Source organism: Podarcis melisellensis (assembly GCF_964234715.1).
Source record: "Podarcis melisellensis genome assembly, chromosome: 2".
Taxonomy (NCBI): Eukaryota; Metazoa; Chordata; class Lepidosauria; order Squamata; family Lacertidae; genus Podarcis; species Podarcis melisellensis.
Window position 1 is genome coordinate 100,216,322 of NC_138529.1, and position 23,862 is coordinate 100,240,183.

A 23,862-nucleotide genomic window follows, 5' to 3' on the forward strand; every position below is an offset into this window, starting at 1 on the left:
CAAACCTGAGTTCAAATATGCCTCAGAGCAAGACATTTTGGGTAACTTCATGGAAGACAATGTGGAGAGCACACAGATCAGTGTCGACAATTTCTAAACATTTTAAACAAGGCTAACAATGGGGAAACAGTTGCACATATTTAAATGAATGAACTAACAGGGTCCTCATATAGTTTCTCCTATATGTCACAGTTCAACTCAGGTTTCTACATGGCTTAAAGCAAAGATTTTACCAGTGTTCATATTTTGTATCTCTGTTCACAGTTTGAATTATGTTATCCAAACCAGCATAGCTTCTGCAAAAGTAAGTCCTGTCTCACTAACCCATTCGAGATCTTTGAGAGCATGGAGATAGAGGTGATATAGTTGACATCATATACTTGGACTTTCAAAATGTTTTCAACGAAGTATCTCACCCAAGATTGCTGAGTAAGCTTAGCAGTCACAGAACAAGAAGAGAGGCCCTCTTATGTATCAGGAACTGGTTAAGTAACAGAAAGCAGACAGGATGAAAAAAATGGACAGTTCTCTCAATGGAGGGAAGAAAGTAGGGTCCCTCAAGGATCAGTATTAGGACCTGTGCTTGTTCCATAAACTATCTAGAGTTTGGGGTAAGCAATGAGGAAGTCAAGTTTGCAGATACAAAATTGTACAAAAAAAGAACTCCAGAAGGATCTCTCTAGAACTGAGTGAATGGGTGGTAAAATAGCAAACACAATTCAATGTAAACAAGTGTACAAAACATCTTAATGGGGCAAAACATTTTAATTTCACATATATGCTCATGGGGTCTGAACCAGCAGTGACCGACCAGGAACAAGACCTTGGGGTTGTAGTGAATAGCTTGATGAAGATGTTGATCAGTATGTGGCAGCTGCGAAAAAAGGCAATTTCTATGCTAGGGATCATTAAGAAAGGAATTGAAAATTAAACTGCTGATATCATAACACCATTACACAAATCTATGGTGTGACTGAACTTTCATTAGTCTTCAGCAAAGCATAAAGTTTTTTATTCTATTTTATGATCACAGAGTTAGGGTCTCTTGCAATGATGCAGAATCTGGATTACCGAGCTGGTCCTCTGTTAATACATACAGAAAGTCTTTAAGTGTGATGCTCTAATACTGCGATGGGGACCCTGTGGCTCTCCATATACTGTTGGACTACAAACTCCATCAGCTCCAACCAGCATGGCACAATGGCACTTAACACTGGCCATAAAACAGTCAGTTAGCTAGACCAGTTTCCTAAACAAATCCTGATCGGGAAGGCAAAATTTGTTCTTGGATTCCTGACTGCAGTTTGTTTGGAAGGAGAGTAAACCTCAAAGAATCATAGAATTGGAAGGGACCCAAGGGTCAATAATGTGAGCCTTGGTTTGGACACAACACTAAGCCAACACTCAACGAATTGTCTCCTTACTGCAGGAAGGGAGAAGTGAAGTGGGGATGTGCAGAAGCTAATTTGGTTATGGCCAGTATTATGTCCAAACAGCGTGTCAAGACATCCCTCAAGATCTATTGAATGAACACAATCAGAATAAGCAAATGCACCAAAAGGACTATAAACAAGCCACCATAAGCAGCAGAAGTGATCACTGTCAAGTTTGTGGCACCACTTAGCATCTTGGGCTCCTGGCCAATGAGATGGAAACCTGCATACAGGACATTCTTATTTTGTGTGTGTTAGATTTCTAGAATGCTACACAGCAGACTTCACAAGATTAAACTGGGAACAGTAAACCCATGTCTCTTTATACATTTACACAGCACTTCTAGAACGCTTTACAGATTTTTAGCACATTTGTCTTATGCGACTGGGCGTAATTACTGCAACGTGAAAGCAGGAATAATTCTTACAATATGGGCAACAGACACTGGGATACAGTGGCTTGATCATGATTACCTAGAAAGTTCATGGATGAGCAGGCATTTAAACCAGCAAATTTCAGTTCCAAGTCCAACACCAAGGCCTAATTAGGTGTCCTGCATTGCATGCATGGATAATGTGCCGGACGAACATGCCTTTTGGTCTGATCTCTTCTTATGTGACAGCAACAGCCAGTGGCAACAGAGGAAAAGGTGTCTAGCTTAAGACTTTAGTAGTTAGCACTACTGACATATTATTATACATTATTATTTGGGAAGAAATATTCCATTTTAACCAACAATTTGGATCTACAAAAAGAGGAAGGGGAGAGAAAGAGCTGTCCCAGAGCACCAGGAGAGGTGGAAGCATAATAGTACATTTGAATAGAAATCCACATTTGAACATTTGCTTTTTAAAAGCAAATCTTGAAAGTATTTTACAGCAAATATAAAGGGAGTATTCAAAAGTACCAGCAAAAGTAACTGGTGGTGCTCAGTGCTAGCAGACGGTCCGCAGTACATCTGGGCTACCAGCAGGGGTCCAGCACTGAGAAGCCTATAAAAATGTGGCCTGCTGAGTAATACTGAAGGAAAATGTACGTTAAACAGAATGACACAGACGGTTCTGGTTCCCTGCATCCCGACAACAAAAACAACAACCGCCACCCAGCATTTTCAGCTTTCCGTTTTAAACAAAGGCAGCTCAGCAGCAATAGACAAATATAATGTATCCTTTTTGTAACTTTGCCCATTTTTTATTTTTTTTGGGGGGGTGGGGTGAGGAAACTCCAGTTTTGCTAAGAAATGCAAACACTTTCCTGTGGCATATGTCACCGCTGAATTAATTCAGTTTGCCTTTTACTGGCTTGGAATGCATCCCAGTAGGAAGGAATAAAAATTATTATAGCGTATCTGCTTCAGGGAGTCCTACCTAACATGATCACCGGCACTTTAAAAGCCATTTCTCCACAAACTGAAATGTGTAGCTTATTCCATAACAATTGCTTTCCCAAGGAAAGCCTCATTCAGCAGTTTTCATCCATTTCAGAATCTGGGCCAGGAGAAATATATGAAACTGTTAAGGCAAGATATTACAGGGATCAGGTAAGCATATTAACTTCTGTTTGTCTGCCCACCCTAATGGGCTCCTGAGAATGGACACTTGGTTAACGAAACATAACAGATGATACATGTTATGAAGTCACCTTTCTCTGTACCAGAATGAAAATTCTCTCCCTTCCTTTTTAGGCATTTTATTTCTCATTCTTCCAGTAGCATACAGGAAGACGCCACAGAACACAGTACAGTGGTACCTCGGGTTACATACGCTTCAGGTTACATACGCTTCAGGTTACAGACTCCGCTAACCCAGAAATAGTGCTTCAGGTTAAGAACTTTGCTTCAGGATGAGAACAGAAATCGGGCTCCGGCGGTGCGGCAGCAGCAGCAGGAGGCCCCATTAGCTAAAGCGGTGCTTCAGGTTAAGAACAGTTTCAGGTTAAGTACGGACCTCTGGAACGAATTAAGTACTTAACCCGAGGTACCACTGTATTACCAGAATTCCACCATGCAATGAACACCCATCCATTCAACTGGAGGACACTCATGAGCCTATGGGAGCATGAAACCCTGTGTGCAAATGGATCAATGCACACTGTTTCCAGCACAGTACAAGCCATTCAATATAAATAGCGGAAGCATTTTACTCACTGTAACGTGAGAGGAAACAGCAGCATACGCTACTTTCCATTTAGTTGCAGGTATTTCTCTCGCTTCCCTCTACACCTTAGTATGTCCTTTTTTCTGTTGAGACTGGCAACACTTTTCTACAGTGTCATATTGTGTATACACAGTCTGCCAGCAAAATCTGGTCTGATTTTCTTTTGTTTATCTGCATGCAAACTGTCTTAGTGATTGCAGGCTCCTACACGCGGCAGTGCAAAACATTCATGAATCGCAAGAAATTATAACTTAATAATTCTTGCCGCATATGGAGAATGGGGGGGAGAGGGAACCCACACAGATGCTTAATTATCCTAATGAGGTTATTCCCAAAGGCTTTTGCACAACCTCAAGCTTGTTTTTTTTTTAAAAATTCTGTACAACTGAAATTCAGACAGCAACACTGAAGGCCTAGGCGTACAGAGGCTAAATGAGCCTCAACACACAAAGGATTGTCTTGGTGACCATGTCTATTGAAGGGAAAAGATCAGAGCATATCAGGATAAATAGGGGAGAAAGGGAGGGAGGTGGCAGTATTCCAATGAGGCAATGTCCAGTCACCTATTGGTTTAATCCAGGGGTCAGAAAACTTTTTCAGCAAGGGGCCAGTCCACTGTCCCTCAGACCTTGGGGGGGACACGGGGGACCGTACTATATTTTGAAGAAGAAGAAAAATGACGCAAGAGCACCATGAGCCCTGGTGGCTGCTTACCTGTGTCTTGCGAGCAGCAGGGGCTGGTGGCAGCAGCAGTGGAGGGATGATGAGCGGCACCCGAGAGGGGCCCGGAGAGGGGCTGTTTTAAATGGCGGCCGCTCAAGCACTGCTGCTGCTGGCACCAACAAAGCCCAGCCCCCTTCCTCCTCTAGGCAGGGCAGGGAGAAGCCAGGAGGAGGGAGGGAGGGAGGGAGGGAGGAGGTGCCGCTGTCACGTGAGGGAGAGGAAGAGGGAAAGAATGTGCGCACTGGAATCCCACGCAGCGATTCCCAGACCGTCTGCGGGCTGGATCCAGAAGGCAATTGGGCCTGATCCGGCCCACGGACCTTAGTTTGCCGACCCATGGTTTAATCCCTGCAGAGTATAGGGAGGGGAGAATCTGGCTAGATTACTGTGATCTATTCCTGATGTACACCTGGAAATCAAACATGGGAATCCTCTTGATTTTGACAATTGCAGCTGCTTTTCTCCTTTTCCCCTGGACTCCTGGTTTATTTCTCCAGACAAACCCATGAGCCATAGAACAAATCTTGGCTACAGTTTATGGTTTCTCTGGAGCGAAAGAAACCATGATTTAACAGAAGGCCAAACTATGGCTCAGTTCACAGCAGCAGAACCAGAGAAGGAACAAAGTGGGTGTGCTCTTCCCTCTGGGAACCTGCACATTTGCTTATACTAATCCATAGTTTAGCTTATATATGCAAATGGGGTTACTGGCAATGGGCTTCACCAAGCAAAAAAGCTCTTAAAATGGCTCCATACAGTGAGCCATTTCCTAGCCACCAGCTCATCACTCCATGTAGTCAGCCCTCCCCATGGGGTTTCTTTCCACACCACCACCAACCGTTCCTATCGGCAGTGTGCAGAGGTTCAACCGCACAGAGGTTTACGGTGGTCTTATTGTGTGAGAAGGCCCCAAGCATCTACTGAACCACCAGATCTTTCACCAGCATGAGAAACTGAATGCTTGGAAGATAGATTTGTAAGTAATAAACACAAGACACACCATTAGTATGACAATTGCTAAACATTTATTTAGCAGGAAGGAAAGCAACACAGTACGCAGAACAGATGTAGGTACAGGATAGACATAATTCAAGTTAGACAAGATGGTATACGAAGGCAAAGAAGTGAGCTGAGAAAGGAGCACTAAGTGTTGCCTTGTACCCTAAGCCCCTGTTCAAAACTCCTGGCTGATGGGTGGCATATAAATAATAAAATTATTATTGTTGTTGTTTAGGGTTTGAAGGACAAAGAGATAAGGAAGAGGGAGAAAAGCACTATATAGGGTTGAGATTTGGGGCTCCTATGTGGCCCTCCAGATTTTGCAGGACTAAAGCTCCCAGCATCCCTGACCTCTGGCCATGCTGGCTAAGGCTGATGGGAGTCAAAATCCAGCAACATCTGAGGGACCACAGGTAAGATTCTCCAACTCTGCTCTAATGTGTACAATTTTGTCTTTGTGGAACTTTGGGGATGTTAGTATCATTATCTCTTGCCACTTGCTTTGTGATTTCATCTCACTGAGCTGTTTTTAAATATTGCACAATGCCTTGAATGTTGGAAAATATTTTAAAACAAACTTCAAGCAAATCAACAAACCTAAGCTGTCAAAAAGTAGCTCCTGACTTTTCTACTGAATGAGTAGAGAAGAGGAAGGAAAAAACAGATAACATCGCTGTCACTTTATCCAGGGAAAGCTGGTCTCCCCTCTGTGGGTCTATAGGAAACTGCAACTGTTCTGGAGGAAGCTAACTTTTTTTGGTTGATGGGCTATTTTCACTCCCAGCCAACCTTCTGGTGGGCATGTGTCAGTGATGAGTTTGACCACCCCACACTGTCACATGCATTTTTTTGGATGCACAAATACGCTCCCACTCACAGAGGACATAACCACAAAACTCCCCGATCTCAGTTGAGATGTGCAGATCAGCTGAGGGTCATCATCCCATCACCATTCATCCAATGATTGACTTTATGACTGGGGAAGGGGACATTTATATCTTCATCAGGGTAGTGGGCTGTTTGCTTTATTTTCTTTTTACAACCAATAAAAAGAATGGCATCATTTGGTGGTGGGGATTGCTTAGGGCAGTGTTTCCCAACCTTGTGCCTCCAGATGTTTTTGGCCTACAACTCCCATCATCCCTAGCTAGCAAGACCAGTGGTCAGGGATGATGGGAATTGTAGTTCAAAAACAGCTGGAGGCACAAGGTTGGGAAACACTGGCTTAGGGGATGGATTAGGTCTCGCCAGATGGGGAATGGATCAGCCACTTCTGAACAATTCCTTCCATTCATTTCTTCAATGGATGCAATTTTTCTTCGATATATTCCTACTGCCAACTTCCAAACAGGACTAAGTTATAAGACCATGGTGGGTGGTAAAATCCGGCAGTATATTTGCTCCTTTCCCATTTTGGGGGACTCTGGGGTTTCCCCATAGATTCTCAGGTATTCAATCAAATGGGACTGAGTTCTTCCCACTGCCAGGAACACACTGGATAATTATTACTCCTCCTCTAACAATAAAGTATTTGAACAACCCATTTTTAACGTTTTTAAAAATATTACTAATAGACCAATAATTCAAGTCACATTTAGCTGACTATGTAGCTTCCAGGATCATATGTGGAGGTGTGTTTGTGTACATGTATGCAAGACTGGCCCTTCATTAGCCCTTTTCAAATGCTGTATGGAGGATAATGTCAGAAAAAAGAGGCTGGGCGCCCAAGTCAGTATTTCATTTTTGAATGTGAGCTCTTTTAGAACTCCTGGGCGAATGCCATCTTATCTGGTTGAATCACCCCCTCCCAAAACCAATGAATTTGCTCCAAAATCTCTTCTGTGCAACTTTTTCTTCCAATTCACCATCCAAGAAGAATTGTTGGAGTGTGGCCTCTTTCCTATACCCTCTTTGTGGAGCCAGATGCAAAGAACTCATTTATTCTGTCATCCTTGAGTGCTCCTTTTACACAGTGGTGGTCCAGTGGCCCTACTGCTCCTTCGGCAGGCCTCCTCTATACAACGTATTTGAGAAACAAAACTGTAGGTTTTAAAAATATATTTTTACCCCGTTGCACCCAATATCCCTTTGTTTTACATACAATACACCTGGCAGAAATTATGTTCTTGAGTTTTCCCCAAACTGACTTGGATTTCACTTCCGCTTTTTAAGGGATGGCTTTTACTCTTTTATTAGCTTCTGTGCCTTCCCACCCCACTATTGTTTAACATGGTTATATTTAATGGTATTGCCTGTGACTAAAAACAACAGCAAAAGAGGCAAAGGGCAAAAGAGGGTGAAAGAAAACAGGAGAGAAAAAGTGCAGTAATTTACATTAAGACTTCATAAGCAGATTGGTAGGAGAAATTGAAGAAATCTACCAGCCTCTGATCTCAATAAACAGAACACTGGTGCACACCCAAACTCACATCTACACAGAGAGAAATTCAGGCATGCAAGTAAATTGAGAAACAGGATACCTAGTTTAAAATTGGCCAACAGGAGGAAGGTGTCACCCCCAGCTTCTCACATAGTAGATTTGCCCATATACTGAGTGGATTTTGAGTTCTGAAACCAAGTACAATAGCACTAGAGGACTGCTTGTCTTGTTCGCCAAATAGAAACTGTCTAGAGTAACCCAAACACTGATTAAAGTGGACAGGGCAAGGGGGTGTTGTGTGAAGTCATGAACTCAGGCCACTATAAGAGACACACAAATGAAAATAAGCTTGGGAGGTGTGTGGGTGGAATCAACTAAGGCTACTTAATACGAGTTCAATGTGGTTCAAAGTATGCCTACACCTATTGCAGTTATGCCATTCTCTAGCAACATTTGGGGTGATGCTTCCAATGCAAGCAAGATGAATCTTCTTAGGAAGGTGTGGAGAATTGTCACAAGACACAGACACTCCTACACAAGAACTATTTAGTTCCATTCAGGGTTTATGACATCTATCCTTCCTTTCACCACCCCAGATCGGGATGCTAGGTTCCATGCTGAAAAATTTAATGTACAAAATAATCATGAGCACAGTAATTACAAAAGGGTTTGCTAGAACGTGTAATGAAGTTTCCTGAAAGCATGAATGTTGGTGCTACAACACTTCAAAAGCACCCGAAAAGCATCAGTGACATTTTGCTGCGATGAACAATTTCTGACACACTCCCAGTCCCCTGACTCCCCACTTTCCCCTCCCTGGTACCTACACAGTTAACTCACCTGGATTAATGGTAATAAATCTGTTGTCTTTTGGTAAGGGCGTCGTTGATGCTGTCTCTGGTCTTATTGGAATTTCTCGAGTGTATTGTTCATTTGTGTATGCTGGTGGCACTTGGGTGGAAGGGACTGTGTCGTATTGAGAGTCTGTTTCCGTATCTCCTTCTTGTCCGGGACTCCTACCTGTTGGGAAAATGTTTTGGCCTTGCCCTTGATCAGGTCTGGTTTTATTCCCTCCCTCCGTAGTCCTGTTGGGAGCAAGAGTGGTGTCTGTAGTTTCAGTGTTATCCTGTACCTCGGCAGCCTCAGTCGTAGCATTTTTCTCCTTTTTTTCCGAATCCTTTTCTCTCTCTTCTTCATGCTCTCTCTCCCCATCCTCGCTCTCGCTCTTCTCATCCTTTTCCCCATCCTCTGCGCCTTCATTGTCTTTTGTGAGGGCGGAATCGCTTTCCGGGGCTGGAGAGGAAGATAAAGCCTCGGTGGTAGCAAGGACGGGCCTCGCCGACTGTTTATTGGTCGAGGCAGAGGTCGGGAGGCGAGTTGGCCAAACGGTGCTAGGAAAAGAGGAAATACCACTACTGCTAAACCCAAGGCCTGCAAGCAAAGTGCTGGTGACCACAGAGGCCACCGTTGCCTGGCTCCCACTGGAGGAAGGCCCCATTCCAGTTGCCATGGATACAAAGGAAAAGGGGAGGCCTGAGGAAGTCCAAGTAGAAGATCCAGAACTGATGGGAGCCATGTCGGCTGATGGTGCAGGAGAAGCTGTAGGCTTGAAGAAATCACCAGGGGGAACAAGAGAAGAAAACACAGCAGAGAGAGCATCAGTAGAGGTACCTGACATGCTACCTCGGCTCTTTTTTCCTTTTGATTTCCTTTTCTTTCCAAACACTCCATTCTGCCCATTATTCTGTTTAAATAAGACAAGTATATTTAAACAATTGTGGTTAAAGCTAGCCAGCAAAACAACACAGAGATTCACAAGACAAAGACAACAGAAGGCTGAAGACAACTATGTTACGACTGAGGCCCAGCTCAAATCAGAACCAGAGTTATAGTTTCCTCCTTTAAGATCAAGGAAGGCATAGTAATGAATTTCATAGTGGCATTTGGGTTTATTCCCTCCCACCCCCCGCATGCAGGTATGATCTACTCAAGAGTTAAACTATTCTAAATCCAATTGCTTTCAGTAGGTGAGTTTAAGCAACAGAGGCTTAAACAACACAGAGATTCACTGTGTGAATCTGAAATAAATGGGATTTTGAAAAATAATTCTAGGTGGCTTGCATAGACACATTTAAAACTTTAAAATAACACTATATTGTTTTTCTGCATCTCTGGGGAATTTCCACTTGAATCCCATTTTTTTGAGATATTTTTTACTCAGCTCCAACCAATATAAAATAATAAGTAAAACACAGGGCCGTGTAGTGCATTTGCTATATATTACTGCTCCATTATAATTTTGTTTGGATGTAATTTTCATTATGTTTAGCCCATAGTAAAATGTTATTATGTTTAGCTGGTGGCACATCCTTACCTACTTCTTTTAAAGAAAATAAGGATATGACCCACTCCTCAGTTTTAAATAATGGAATACAGTCTAACAGATCAATCAAGCAGAAAAGGAAAAGGTATGAGGTCCGTAGATTTTTTAAAAAATATATTAATTTAAATAATAATTAGTTTGATTAGACCTACAAGTTTTACTTCCCTGATAGTTTCATCCTATTATAAAGCTTCACCCAGTTTTCATTAATCTTATGCTTGCAATAGAAGGAATTTTTAACATCATTCTAGCACATATCACTGATGTTTAGAATTTTTTACTTTTTACTGCTGATTGTGCGGCTGCTATCAAAAGCCAGTTCCAAACAGGACTAAACAAAACCAAAAATAAAATGGTGATACTATGTTCTCACTCTTTTGATTCACATCAGCAGGTTCCCCTCAATTAATTACAATGCTCTTTGGTATATTATTCAGTGTAAAAACACCTTCCCAATTTATTTATTTTCAAAATCCAGTTTCACTAACTTGCCTTAATTTTACACTTGCCTTAATTTAACACATTCAAACATATCAGCATAGTCCTAGGATCATAATTAATATTGACCATAATTAATATTAATATTCAATGATGAAAGACAAAAAAAGAACTCTTTATCAAAATCATTTGATTCTTTGAATTTTAATCAGGACGTTTACGGGTATATCAGGACTTAAATTAGGACTTAAATCAGGACATTTACTATATAACGCTGCCACCTGCTGGAGAGAACATTGAAGTATTTTTTTAAAAAAATGCTTTTCTATTCAATTCAATGACTCATGTCACTTACCACTCCTGTTTTCACTATCCTGGTCCCTTCAAAAATTCGAGTAGTATTAGCTGGGGAAGGAAACAGTAATAATAATCTTTAAGTGAATTAAGCTTCAAACAACATTAAACACTATAATTTTATGTTTTTATCATTTCAGTTTCTAGCCTAACGATCCCAGGGTGAGTTACAGTAAAAAAAAAAAATTAAAAGGCTCCAATAGTCTGGATTCAAAGATAAAGAAATGGCTGTTTTCCAATCAATTCCCCCCCCCCCCAATAGCTTGTATTGAGGCAGAGGGGAACTATAAACAAGCTTATTCCTTGGAATGAGAATTGAGACTTCTAAATACTGTCCCCTACCTTTGCTCTGCATTCCCACAAGCCAGTAATGCATACTACAAGATTATGAAATGAATTTCCTATTGTTATACTTTTCCTGCTTTTCCTGTCAAACTATCTCTTATCCTTTCCCCACCCCCCAGTTCTGCTACCTCAGTCTTTAGGCAGTCAGGGGTCAACACTTGTAACTGGGCATGTGTGGAGATGCCACCACAAATGATAGTATGCCTTGTGTAAATATAAAATGGCTGTTGAGGGCCCAGTCCGGCCTTGTGCGAGGGAGGCAAGCTTCTGTTTATGGAATTAAAAGTTCAATTATTACTGCTGAAACAATTGCCTCAGTTTGGATCTGCATCTGTGTCAGTAGAAACATTGTCAGGATTATATCATAGGAGTGGCTGAATACCCAGCTGTGTTTCTGTGTCTGCAGCTTCAGACAGGCAGACATTTTTGAGGATCAAACTCTCCTTCCTGAGAGGTGCATATGATTTTAAAATATTTAAGCTCTCCCCATGACTTGATCTGCTTGAATACAAAGAGGCATATACTCTCTGATAGCTACCAGCTTTTTCTTTTTTCTTTTAAAGGGGATTGTAACACATTTCAAACACAGGAGATGTGAGAACACATCACTAAACCTGAGTACGGGGTCATAAGAACAAGACCACTGTTGTGAATGCCAGTGGTCTTTTTTTTTTCTTTTGCTCTGCAAGAAAAACACTTAAACGTTTTTCAACATCACAGCCCCATTTGCAATGTCAAACCCATAACAATACATAGCTGGTATAGTTGGGGTTGGTATATGACAGCAAGCATTAGCCATAGGAAGAGGAGTAACAATTTTGCAAAATTTGCTCTTCCAGAGTTTTTTTTAGAACATTTAAAGAACTTTTTAAAGTACTTTTTAGCCCACTCCATTATTTTTCTCGGGATTCAAATAGCATCTGAAGCATGCTGGATCTGCAACAATAGCACTGGCCAAGGGTCAGTTCTCTCTCCCAATTTGGGATGATGGAAATGAACTCAGTGGTTTGTCATACTGTGAATCATGTCAGCAAAGTTTTCTCTTTCAATTGCGTTTCCACTTTATGCGATTTTATAAAAGCACTGTTCCTAAATACCATGCCAGCTTGACCGCCCCTCCCCCCGACTTTAAACTCTACGCACTTTTCCCTGGCCAAGGGAACATTACAAGAGAACAGGATAATTGCATGGTTTTTACCTTTAAAGAGCATTGTCTGGCTAAAATCACTGCGCATGTCATTTCGGCACACTGCTTGAACTCTGAACAGATAAAGGATGTCAGGTGAGACATGGCTAATGATGGCTTTCTGTTTAAAAAAAATAGATATTATTCAGTTTTATCCCTCCCAACTGGATTCTGAACGATCAGTCTGTAAAACAAACAGAAAACTTAGAAGAGAGTTTACACGAGGGGCAAGCTTATCAGAGAGAAACCCACCCCCTGGAGCAGGATCTGCGTTGAGGAGAAATGCCAAAAGGCACAGAGGAACATACAAATTCTGCAGGATTTATGCAATTGTGGGGGCAGAAGCAAACACCAGCCTGTGTTTACAATAAGCAGTGGGCACCAGATGAAACTAGCAGTGAGGGGATCTGTGAAATCATATAACCCAGCCATGCCTGACTTCAGAGTGTTAGAGGAGCATCTGTCTGCACAGGAAGAGGCAGTGGCAAAGATCAGCTACCATTTAGCAGTTGCCTTTGTGAAGCAGAGATGCCACAGGGGAGTGTGACTCAAGCCCAGAATACAAATTTCTAGGTCACTGGAAAGAATGCACAATGCACCAAGTTCAATCATTCTATTCTAAGGTGGGGAACCCTTTTAAGCCCAGGGGTCATTATTTCCTTCTGGACAACCTTCCCACACTGTCAAATTCAAGGACATATTCCAGCCAGGCAAAAACATTCAAAGCAGCTCCAATAGGGGATGTGGGTGGGGACGAGGTCTGGCCTTGCAGAGATTCCTGAAGGTCAGAAAGAGAGGCTTGAAGAGCTGGATGTAGCCCTTCAAATGCTGTTGGATTCCACTTCCCATCAGCCCCAGGCCACCACAGCTACTTGTCACAGATAATGGGAGCTAGAGTCTAACAAACATGTTGAAGACCACAGGTTCCCTAGCCCATCCCTGCCCTAAGGGGACCAAAAAACATTTACAAATATTTATACGATCTGAAGAGATACCAGAGTTTTGTAACTGGATTTGTAATGGCTTTCAGTCAAATACAGCAAATGATTTACAAATTTTCCAAAAATAAAACGATAAAAGCAAGCTGGTAAACAGAATTTTCAAAGTATGGAGGCTCCAGATTTCCGTCCCTTTGCCGTATTGTCATAATGTATCAGCTACTAAAGGTCTGTGTGACCTTCTGACTTGGCTAGCCTCAACGTGACTCAAAAGCCAGGACAGGCCTCATCAGAAAAAGCTGACGTGTGCTGGGTGTCTGTTAACCACATGAAATCCTTGTCTGTGTAATCAAAAGTTTGCTTTCGCTAGGCAACAATGGAAAGATTATTCTAGTTGCTCTTGCAGAATTTCTTTTTGTCAAGAAATCAGAAGGCTTTCTTTGAGTCATGCACTCATCAGAGGTTTACCTGGAGACGGACCATGCGAAAACTAGTATATTCCCTAAAACTAGTGTTTAAGCTAGTTTAAAAAAAAGTGAGGACTTTTTCACTGGATCCTTGGTTCACACATCATGTCAGGTCGCTTTGGAAGGTCAGAAGGCCCTCAGAACACAAGAGCTGAAGCCTCCCCCCCCCCACTTCCCCCTGAAATTCCCTGCCTGCTAAGTTCCTCATTTTCTTCATCTACAGGAAGACTCCTGGTTAGGCACTCTTTTATCACTGGTATTTTACTCATGGTTGAATATTCTACCATTTTCTAATCTGCCCCAAAGACCCAAGGGTGGGGGGACGGGACCTATTTGCTCCTGCAGATGGGCAGGCATAAAATAAATCCTTTCCTTTTCAAGGCTCCATTACTTCTTGCCGCCCAAAAAGTTTCAAAAACAAACCACTTATCCATCTCCCATGCAATTGTGATGTGGATTGTTTGGGCAGACATTTTCATAGGGTAAGCTGGTGGAGAGAGAGTGTGTGTGTGCCTTTCTCCCCATGTAAATCATTCTCTCCGCCCCCCTCTCCAGCCCACCAAATAGTTCTAGAAGAACAAGACTGAGAAGGCACAGGGAGGAAAATACACATGGAGAAGCAGCTGAGAAGCGCAGGGGGTAAAAAAACAAAACCACCCCCCTCCCCTGTCCAGTTAGGCAGCTATCCTCTTGGCCACAGATTGATGCTGGCTAGAAATCACGATTCTAAAGTGCCAATTATTATAGCATCTGTAATAGCTAAGCAATCAATTCTAAAGCAATGAAAATGAATGGAAATTGTGCAACAGCCATTCCTGGGGGACTACACCCTATGTTTGTAAGTAGATATTCTTTGCTGATTAATGCACTCTGTTCTTTTTACTAATTAGAAATGGGGGCAGGAGGGTGGGGGAATAATCTCCCTTAAGAGTGCGAAATGATGACAAGTTTGAGATTATAATACAGCCCTAACCTTGGGCACCTTTCAGAAGATTGCTTTCTGATTTCATGAAGCACATCACTCCCTAACGTGACCCAGATAACAACTTCTAGTGGGGGGAAATTGAAAATATAAATGGAAATTAAGTAAAAGAACCTCAATCTAAGGGAGAATAAGACATGTATTATTCTATAAACTGATTGAATGGTACCCAAAGAGTGTGTAGTTGCAAAGGAGGAGAAAAGATAACTGTCATTAGAAATTTCACTCATTGCGGCTGCATTTTTATGTGCATATACAATTACTGATTTCATTATTCCAGAAGCTTGCTTTGATTAACAATAAACTGAGCCCTTTCAAAATGGAATATGTCACTTTCATTCTAGACACATGGAATTTTAAAGGCTTGTACAGTTATCGCTTGCCTCTGCTTGGGCAGCAAGTTGAATGCCAAGTAGATCCCACCTTAAGTGCTAGACCAATATTCCAATCCATATAAAGTGCCCCGATTTGGGCTTATGTCTCTTCTCAAATTTAAGCCACCCATTACAAAGGTACATATACTACATGTATAGCCGGCTCCAAAGGCCAAATCCTGCGAATGAGCGATGGATGTGCTAACATGAACAACCTTAGAATATAGCTCATCTCCTATTCACAATAAGGACCATTAGAGGGATTTGCAACTTCTGCCATAAAGCGGGATGGAGAACCTATGGGCATTCAGATGTTGTTGGACTCCCAACTCTCATCACCCTCAGCCAGCACAGCCAATGGTCAGGGATGGTGGGAGTTTGAGTCCAGCAACATCCAGAGGGTCACAGATCCCTTAGTATGAAGCAACATGCAGGGAAGCAAGTTCCTTCCATCATCAAGCTTAACTTGTTTCCAAGCTGAAGGGTTAGGAAGCTGCTTCATAATGCATCAGTTCACTGCTCCATTTAGTATTGTCTACACTGACTGGCAGTGGCTCTCCAGGGTTTCTGGCAGGGTTCTCTTCTGGTCCTGGAGATGGCAGGGTTGAACTTGGGACCTTCTGAATGCAAAGCAGATGCTCTATCCCTGACCGTACGGTCGTTCCCCATAGAGGTATAAGTGCAATACAAGAAGACGAAGGTGTTTGGCCATTCCTCCTATACCTATACAAACCAAGAATCAGATTCAGATGTTTTGAAGTTGTGGAACAGTGCACAGATACCAACAAACACTGTATGTGTGTTAAAAGGAGTTAGGCAGAAAGCATCTATTCAGCTTAAGACCCAAGAAATTCATCTCCCAGCCGTCTACTGAGGAAACACACAGTAAGGCTATCTTAACGCTAATGGCAACTTCCGATGCTGTGGTTTTTACCAGGTCCTTGTCGCTGTCCTTGGTGAAGGTTTTTTCCTTTTCATCTTCATTTTTAGCCCAGCTGTAGGAAATCATATAGTTCATAATGGGAGGGTGGTAGATCATCTCCGGTTGATTCCACGTCACCAGCAAGGCGGTTCTGTTCACTGGCTGCACTTTCATGTTGACAGGCGGAGTACTGCAAACTAAGCAAAAAGGGGGACAAATAAATATGCCATGCCTCTAAAGCGTCGGGAGAAATAAAAGTGTCCTAAGCATTAATTTAGAAGCCCGATCTAATCTTGAGTGGAAAACACTTCACTACCACTATAAGCAGTTATTGCTGCAACCTCTCTTGCTTTCTTTTCTACCTCCCTCCTTCTCTAGGGACTTTTCAAACCATGACAGTGAGTCCACATCTTGGTCCCACAACAAGGGACAGGAAAGCATCACTGACGCTGGGGATTCAGGGAGGCTTGTAACGTACGAACTGCACCTGTCAGGGCCAAGGCTTCTAAAATTAGCTCACCAGGAGAAAATACAAGACAGAGAAGAGAGCCTGTATGGTTCATTGCTTTGGGGAGTTTATACACACCAATTACTGAAAGCCTGCAACAGCAAACCCTTTCTACATGTTTTCAGTGCAAATGCCAAATAATTGAACCGGAACTGCACACACGTCTTCTGTGTTGTGGTTCCTGAGAAAAACCAAGAGACTCATTATTATTTTTAACTCCTCTTGCTCATCCCTGGCATCTTACTTTTAAGAGTGTCTGTCTGGAGCAGAAGGGACTAGTCTATATTTTTTTTTATGGCCCAGGGTCCACATTCACCCTTGGCTAATCTCCCATGGACTGTATAGCATTGGTGAGTGCAACTAAAAATGGGTTTGGCCAGCCAGCCCATTCTCTCTCGCCTGCAGATACCACACACATGCATGAGACACACAGCTGCCCTCTCTTCTCCGCCTATCTGTGTAGCTCAGCCAAGGAAAGAAGTTATCAACCCTTTCCTGCTCATCAAAAGATCGCTCTGATGACTGGGGAGGGTGCAATTTGCATTTGCATCAGGTAATGTTTACTTGAGCTTTTCTTTTTGCTGCCACTGGCAAAATCGGTGAGGTCTTAGGAGGTGAGCAAAGATTTGCTTGTGGGGAGGCTGGATCATGTCCCCAGACTGGGCGGGGCGGGGCGGGGTGGGTGAGTCATCCCTGCTTTGGATGGCCAGCTATGCTTAAGGTTAGTAGAGAGTAAACAGTTCAGCGTTCTTGAAACAGCATGGCACTAGCACAGCGATGTGTCTGGATCCCCTGTGCACAAATAAATACCTTAACAAATGAAAGCATTGATAAACGATAATACAGGACTTTATGCAGAGCTATGCTGCTTACAAGTGCTGAAAGCCTGCACAGCAATAGCAAATGATTTCTGCGAGTGAGGAAGGAACTAGAGACAGTGATTATGATGAAATAAGGAAACCTGAGGGCAAACCTATCCGTGCTCCAGCTGGACAGCAAATTAGTGCATGCCTTTTGTGTGAAATAAGAAGTCTGCCGATTTATAATGGCTGAATCAATTTTTTTCTTAAGCAGCAGCAACAGTGTAAAGGAAATGGAGAACACTAGGTGGCACTAATAGGCTATTGATAAAATGCTGTGCTTTTCCTGCAATAAAGAGAGTTATTTTTAAGCTTAGGAAACCGTGATTCATGAACATAACATCAGGACAGGTCCGCAAACGTTCTTGCCAAATTTTAACCTCAGAGTCCCAGAGAATGCCAGATAATGGGGTGTATTTGCTGACAGTGGGAGTTCAAGGTTTCACTCACCATCCTGCCGCATACGCAGAGTGCCTTTCACACATTCAATACACTTCCCAGTGATCCTTGCCAAAGCCTTTTCAATTAAGCTGCATATTCCTATCGCCTATATTGCATTCAGAGGTCATGGTGAAACACTGTAATGATGCTACCTCATGGGCTGGGGCAGATGTAATGCATAACTGCAGTTTATGGGTTGTGAGAAGGGCATGGAAATGCCCAGCAGAGTCCTGAACTGAAGTCTTTTAACCAGGCAGTGTTACCTGCCATGCTGATCTATGATACAGGAAGCTTGAGGGAATTTGTGAATGAGAGAGGGTAGATGTTCACGATTTTGTGGTCCATTCCTAAATCATGGGTGCACATTATCTCTGCATGCCATTAGGGTTCGACTGCAGTGGTACCTCGGGTTACAGACGCTTCAGGTTACAGACGCTTCAGGTTACAGACTCCGCTAACCTGGAACTAGTACCTCAGGTTAAGAACTTTGCTTCAGGATGAGAACAGAAATCATACGCTGACGGTGCGGCGGCAGGCCCATTAGCTAAAGTAGTACCTCAGGTTAAGAACAGTTTCAGGTTAAGAATGGACCTCCAGAACAAATTAAGTTCTTAACCCGAGGTACCACTGTATTTCCATTCTGTGTCAGTTTCACATATTTTCAATCAAGGTGTCCATTCTATCCCAATTCTGCAGATTAAACACACCCACATAAATCACATTCATACTGTATGAATTTCCCCTAAAACAAGCATTATTGCATGCATTTTACTCTAAATACGTAGTTGGACACCCCCCAAAAAACGACACATTTTGTACACACAGTTTTGAACTGAAACTGCTTTGCAAATTTGTAGAGGTTTGCAGTCCTACTTGATGCCTGCATTTTTGAAAATGTTTTAGTCAAAACACTGCAAATTAGACCTGTTTGCTGAAAAATGGGGACCAAACCAATTTCTCCCACATGCTTGCTTTTGATCCCTTATTCCATAGGTAACTGTCAGCTATGTCTCCACTTGCTTCCTAAGTCCACAGTTAAGCTAATCTGGAATGCCAAAGATTTTTAACGAGAGGTCTGCAACAAGCCCACACAGACACCTATAAATGGCAACTGCTATTTTCCCCAAATATATTCTTTCATATTAAATAGCCACATCAATTATTCACAATGAAAATTTCATCAACACCTGTGCAACAAAAATAACACCTCTCCTATAACTGCATCATTCTTTTTAATTAATTTAACTTTCAGAAGTGTAACTATTATTGCACTAAATCTGAAGAAGGTCTAGCGGAAGCATCTTGCATCACAGTCAGACATTTTGCCTTAGGACAGGCTACCAGCACTAAAGGGATTTCGCCCCCTGCTCTGTACATTTGATTCATTTCTACAGCACCACCCATGTACAAGAACCCTGGATGAGGCTGGGCCAATCACAATGCTCCTCTGCCCCACCCTGGCTATGATCAGGAGCCCCACCCATCCACTGCAAAAGCCTGCTTTTGTAGTCAGCCTAAAGTTTTGCTGTGAAAGGAGGAGCCAAGCTGAACTGAGCTGAAAGCTAATCTGTGGAGTGGTAGAGAGATGCAGGTTTACGGCTGAATACAGACAAGCTGTATCCTGAATAATGAGGTTCAAGTTTGTTTACAATCCTCTCGTATTCATGAACCAGAAGTTTTCAGAAAAGTCAGGGTCCCATTTGAATTTAATTTCTGATTTAATATCGGACCACCTTGATCCCTCCCACACACCTTACAAAGAATGAGAGGACCGGTCTCTGCCCCAAGTGGCTTGTTATCTAGAAGCAGACACAGGGGAGAGACAACAGACAAGGGGAGGGAAAGTGGGGCAGGGACAAACATGGGGGAAAGAAGATTTGTGTATCAAAGGCTTCATGGGAAAAGGCGGCCCTTGAAGGAATCTGCAGGCAGTTCTTGCACAGGCCATGTTGTTGAAACCTGGGCGGTATGATCCTGGTGACATGGAGTAATGCATCCTGCCATGGGAGCATGCCCAGTGCTAGGTTAGTGTGGAATACTGCAGCATGGCATTCTGGGGCTGTTAGCAGGAGATGCCTCCAAAGATGGAAGGAGGCATCTGGCCACCCTGATTCAGCTTCTTGTCTTGCTAAAAGGACTATGAACTTCACAGTGAAGCTATTTCACAGTGAGAAATCTTCACTAACTAGCTGATTTATTCAGCCCCCTCCCTTCCCCACCACCTGCACCCCCAGCCCCCAATTATTCTAAGGCACAGGGGAACCGCATACCATGATAAGCGCTAACTAGAATACTTCAGTTGACGAGTGAGCAAAAATAATTTTCCTCCCTGTTTATAAAACGAGGCATTTGCTTAATGAATATAGGTAAAAGCTGCTGAAGACACAATAGAACCAAAAACACTTGATCTGATCATTCCAGCCCATGATTTAATTAAGGTGCTACATAATAAAGTAGGTAATAATGCAGCTAACCCCAGAAAGAAAGAAAGAAAGAAAGAAAGAAAGAAAGAAAGAAAGAAAGAAAGAAAGAAACACAAAGTTCACAGCAATTTGGCAGTCTATAGAATCTGCATCTTTCTGTGTCACCGTTCCCGCTTCGTTCATTATTCTATGATCAAAAGGGGAGAAAGCTTTGCTACCCACCCATTTTTATGTGGGTTTTATGATGCCAATTCCACCAAATTTCTCCCGCAGAAAGCAAGCAAGGGGGAAGGAGCTAATGGGAGGAACAGCATTGCCCAGATTTTATTCACTCCATTTATTGTTTCTGTCCTACTTCTCCTTTCTGAGGGAAGCCCAATGTTCGTATCATTCTGGACGGAAGAGGCAACAGATATGCCGTAGAGCTGAGCATTTCATGCACATCCCAAGGTCAAAAGATTCTCCCAGCTCTTGTTATGAGGGGAGGGGACTTCTTTAGCAGGGAGCATTGCATATCCATGGAAACTCCCTCTGCAACTGAAAGCCCAGATCTTCACCATCACACAGGGAGCCTCCATGAATACCAAAGGCTCTTCCCACTAACTGTAGGTGGGTCAGAGGTAGTTAATGTGATCTCAGGGGTGAGGCTAAACACAAAGCCCTGAAACCCTCTTGTGCCCATGTTGCCTTTCCCCTCTGAACAGGAAGACTACAGCCAACGCTTAACTTCTGTAAGACAACATGCAACTGAGTTTAGGAAAATAGGAAGTCACTTTACATTGAGTCAGAACACTGGTCCATCCATCTAGCTCAGTACTGTCTAAACTGGTTGACAGGGGCTCTCCAGGATTTGGGGCAGGAATCTCTCTCAGTCCTACTTGGAGATGCAGAATACTGAACCCAGGAGCTTCTAAGAGCAAGGCAGAAGCCCGACCACTCAGTTAAGATCTTGCTCTGAAGTCTATCTCTCCATTGCAGATATGGGAAAGAAAGACAATGTGAGTTGAGGCTGCTTATGGAGGGTAGGGATTGGAGAATGGGGGAAACCTAGTTTATGGGCATTTTTTCTCTGCTGTTACATAGCACAAAGCCAGCTTACGAAGACAATTTGAGCAGCAGATCCCAGAATGGCGGGGCAGGGGGCTGATATGCCATTAGGTTCTTGTCTCCATTTACACCTCCGTGCATCATCAACAAAATGAAAAAACAAACAAACCCAAGAACAACAGGTAAAGGACATCAATTCCACTAACGTTAACATTGACCTAACACACGGGTAGGCAAACTAAGGCCCAGGGGCCGGATCCGGACCAATTGCCTTCTAAATCCGGCCCACGGATAGTCTGGGAATCGGCATGTTTTTACATGAGTAGAATGTGCCCTTTTATTTAAAATGCATCTCTGGGTTATTTGTGGGGCATAGGAATTCGTTCATTCCCCCCCCCCAAAAAAAATAGTCCGGCCCTCCACAAGGTCTGAGGGACAGTGGACCGGCCCCCTGCTGAAAAAGTTTGCTGACCCCTGACCTAACAGGTTCTGGGATTGCACCCTTTGGTGATACCTCATCATCATTATCATTATCACCAACAACAACCACAACATCAGCAATAGCAATAACAAAAACAGCAACAGTAAATTATTTTACTACGGTGATAGTACAGTTACTACAGCAGTAAGTTACTCTGAGGGGTTAGGAACGGGCGAACTATAGGAAACAAAAAACAACATTGTGACTGAATGCACTTACACATTTGGATTGCATTTGGGGATTAGGAAATTCGAGCAAGAGGAACAAAAGGGTGTTGCTAAAAGAGGCCATTTAAAAATGCACGTGCTTTTATAGCACATGCACTAAGCCAGTCCACAAGTTTCATTTCTGTTTGCTTTTTCCCCCTTCAAGATTTTCTCTTGGTTCTCTTGAAATCCATCCAAATTCTTCCTTTTTAAAAAACTGGGATCTGTCACTGTTTTGTTCTCTATGACAGATTGTGTCTACTGTTGAAACAAACGTTCTGCTTAAAAGAACCTCAGGTGGTCTTCTCCCTCTTGTAGCTCCCATAACTACGGGAAATATCTTGCTCATATTTTGTGCAAGGGTCACATCCAGACCTTCTCAACCTGCTATAACACACTGTATATGACACACTATAAAACAAGAGTATGCAAACTGAATGAAGACATTCTTCCAGAGACTTTCAGATTCCTTTTATTCATGTCTATGTCTATATACTCTGAGGCCTACAAAGTAGCAGTGACTAACCTGCAATGTTGCTGGAATAAAATTCCCAACAGCTCTGAGCATTTCTCATGCTGGTTGGCTCTAACGGGAGTTGGAGGCCCACAACATCTGCAAGGCCACAAGTTCCCCACCCCTGCTATGTTGTTGTTTAGTTGTTTAGCCGTGTCCGACTCTTCGTGACCCCATTGACCAGAGCACACCAGGCACTCCTGTCTTCCACTGCCTCCCGCAGTTTGGTCAGACTCATGTTGGTAGCTTCGAGAACACTGTCCAACCATCTCGTCCTCTGTCGTCCCCTTCTCCTTGTGCCCTCAATCTTTCCTAACATTAGGGTCTTTTCCAAGGAGTCTTCTCTTCTCATGAGGTGGCCAAAGTATTGGAGCCTCAGCTTCAGGATCTGTCCTTCCTGTGAGCACTCAGGGCTGATTTCCTTCAGAATGGATAGGTTTGAACTTGCAGTCCATGGGACTCCTCCAGCACCATAATTCAAAAGCATCAATTCTTTGGCGATCAGCCTTCTTTGTCGGCAAGGTGATGTCTCTGCCTTTTAAGACTCTGTCTAGGTTTGTCATTGCTTTTCTCCCAAGAAGCAGGCGTCTTTTAGTTTCATGACTGCTGTCGCCATCTGCAGTGATCATGGAACCCAAGAAAGTAAAATCTCTCACTGCCAACAACAGGAGCTCACCCAGTCGCGGGGATTTGAACCACCGACCTTCTGATCGGCAAGCCCGAGGCTCAGTGGTTTACACCACAGTGCCACCCGTGTCCCTTTAGAGGGTGGGTAGGTATATATAAAAGGGGAGGGAATCTTCATTATTAAATTACAAGCAATATGCCCACCAACCACGCATGTGCATAGACATGTGGCCACAAGACTGGGCTCCCTAGCTTAGGGAAGAGAGTGACTGGCCACCAGAGTAAACTTCCCTTAATGGAAGGCAATTCTTCATGATTGTAAGTCAGAGATGGCTAACCTCTTTTGGCCTAAGGACCATATTTACCTTTCACCAAGCCTCGGGGATGTGTGTTGCCTGCCAGAGGTGGGTGTGGCCAAAAGTAGGTGTGGTCAGCCCACCTGACACTCTCACACAAATCTTCCAGGCATAGAAAAACATCTTTCCTCCTTGTTAAGTTACTGGGGGCTCATTCAACGCCAAATCACCTGGGGCCACGTGCTCTAATGACTCAGATTTTCTTCATATTTTAATGTGAGGTTATGAGATAACCTCAGATTAATTTTTAAACATTTTTTGGTCCAAAATTGGGCGCAGGAGAATTTTTTAAAAATTCTGGTTTTTGTGCAATTTAGG

The 23,862-nt window shown here is 43.0% G+C and overlaps 1 protein-coding gene across 4 annotated transcripts in view; it reads right to left on the bottom strand.

Moving 5' to 3' along the window:
- Positions 1–23,862, bottom strand: part of PTPRG (protein tyrosine phosphatase receptor type G) — a 521,921-nt gene that overhangs the window by 75,231 nt on the left and 422,828 nt on the right. For 3 of the 4 annotated variants that reach the window (XM_081901337.1, XM_081901336.1, XM_081901338.1), the window contains exons 9-12: positions 16,094–16,278; positions 12,411–12,519; positions 10,869–10,918; positions 8,533–9,436 (exon numbers count right to left, since the gene is read on the bottom strand). In XM_081901337.1, the coding sequence (XP_081757463.1) occupies positions 8,533–9,436; positions 10,869–10,918; positions 12,411–12,519; positions 16,094–16,278 (1,248 nt within the window). The remainder of the gene's footprint in view (positions 1–8,532; positions 9,437–10,868; positions 10,919–12,410; positions 12,520–16,093; positions 16,279–23,862) is intronic. The other variant, XM_081901339.1, reaches the window with a different exon arrangement.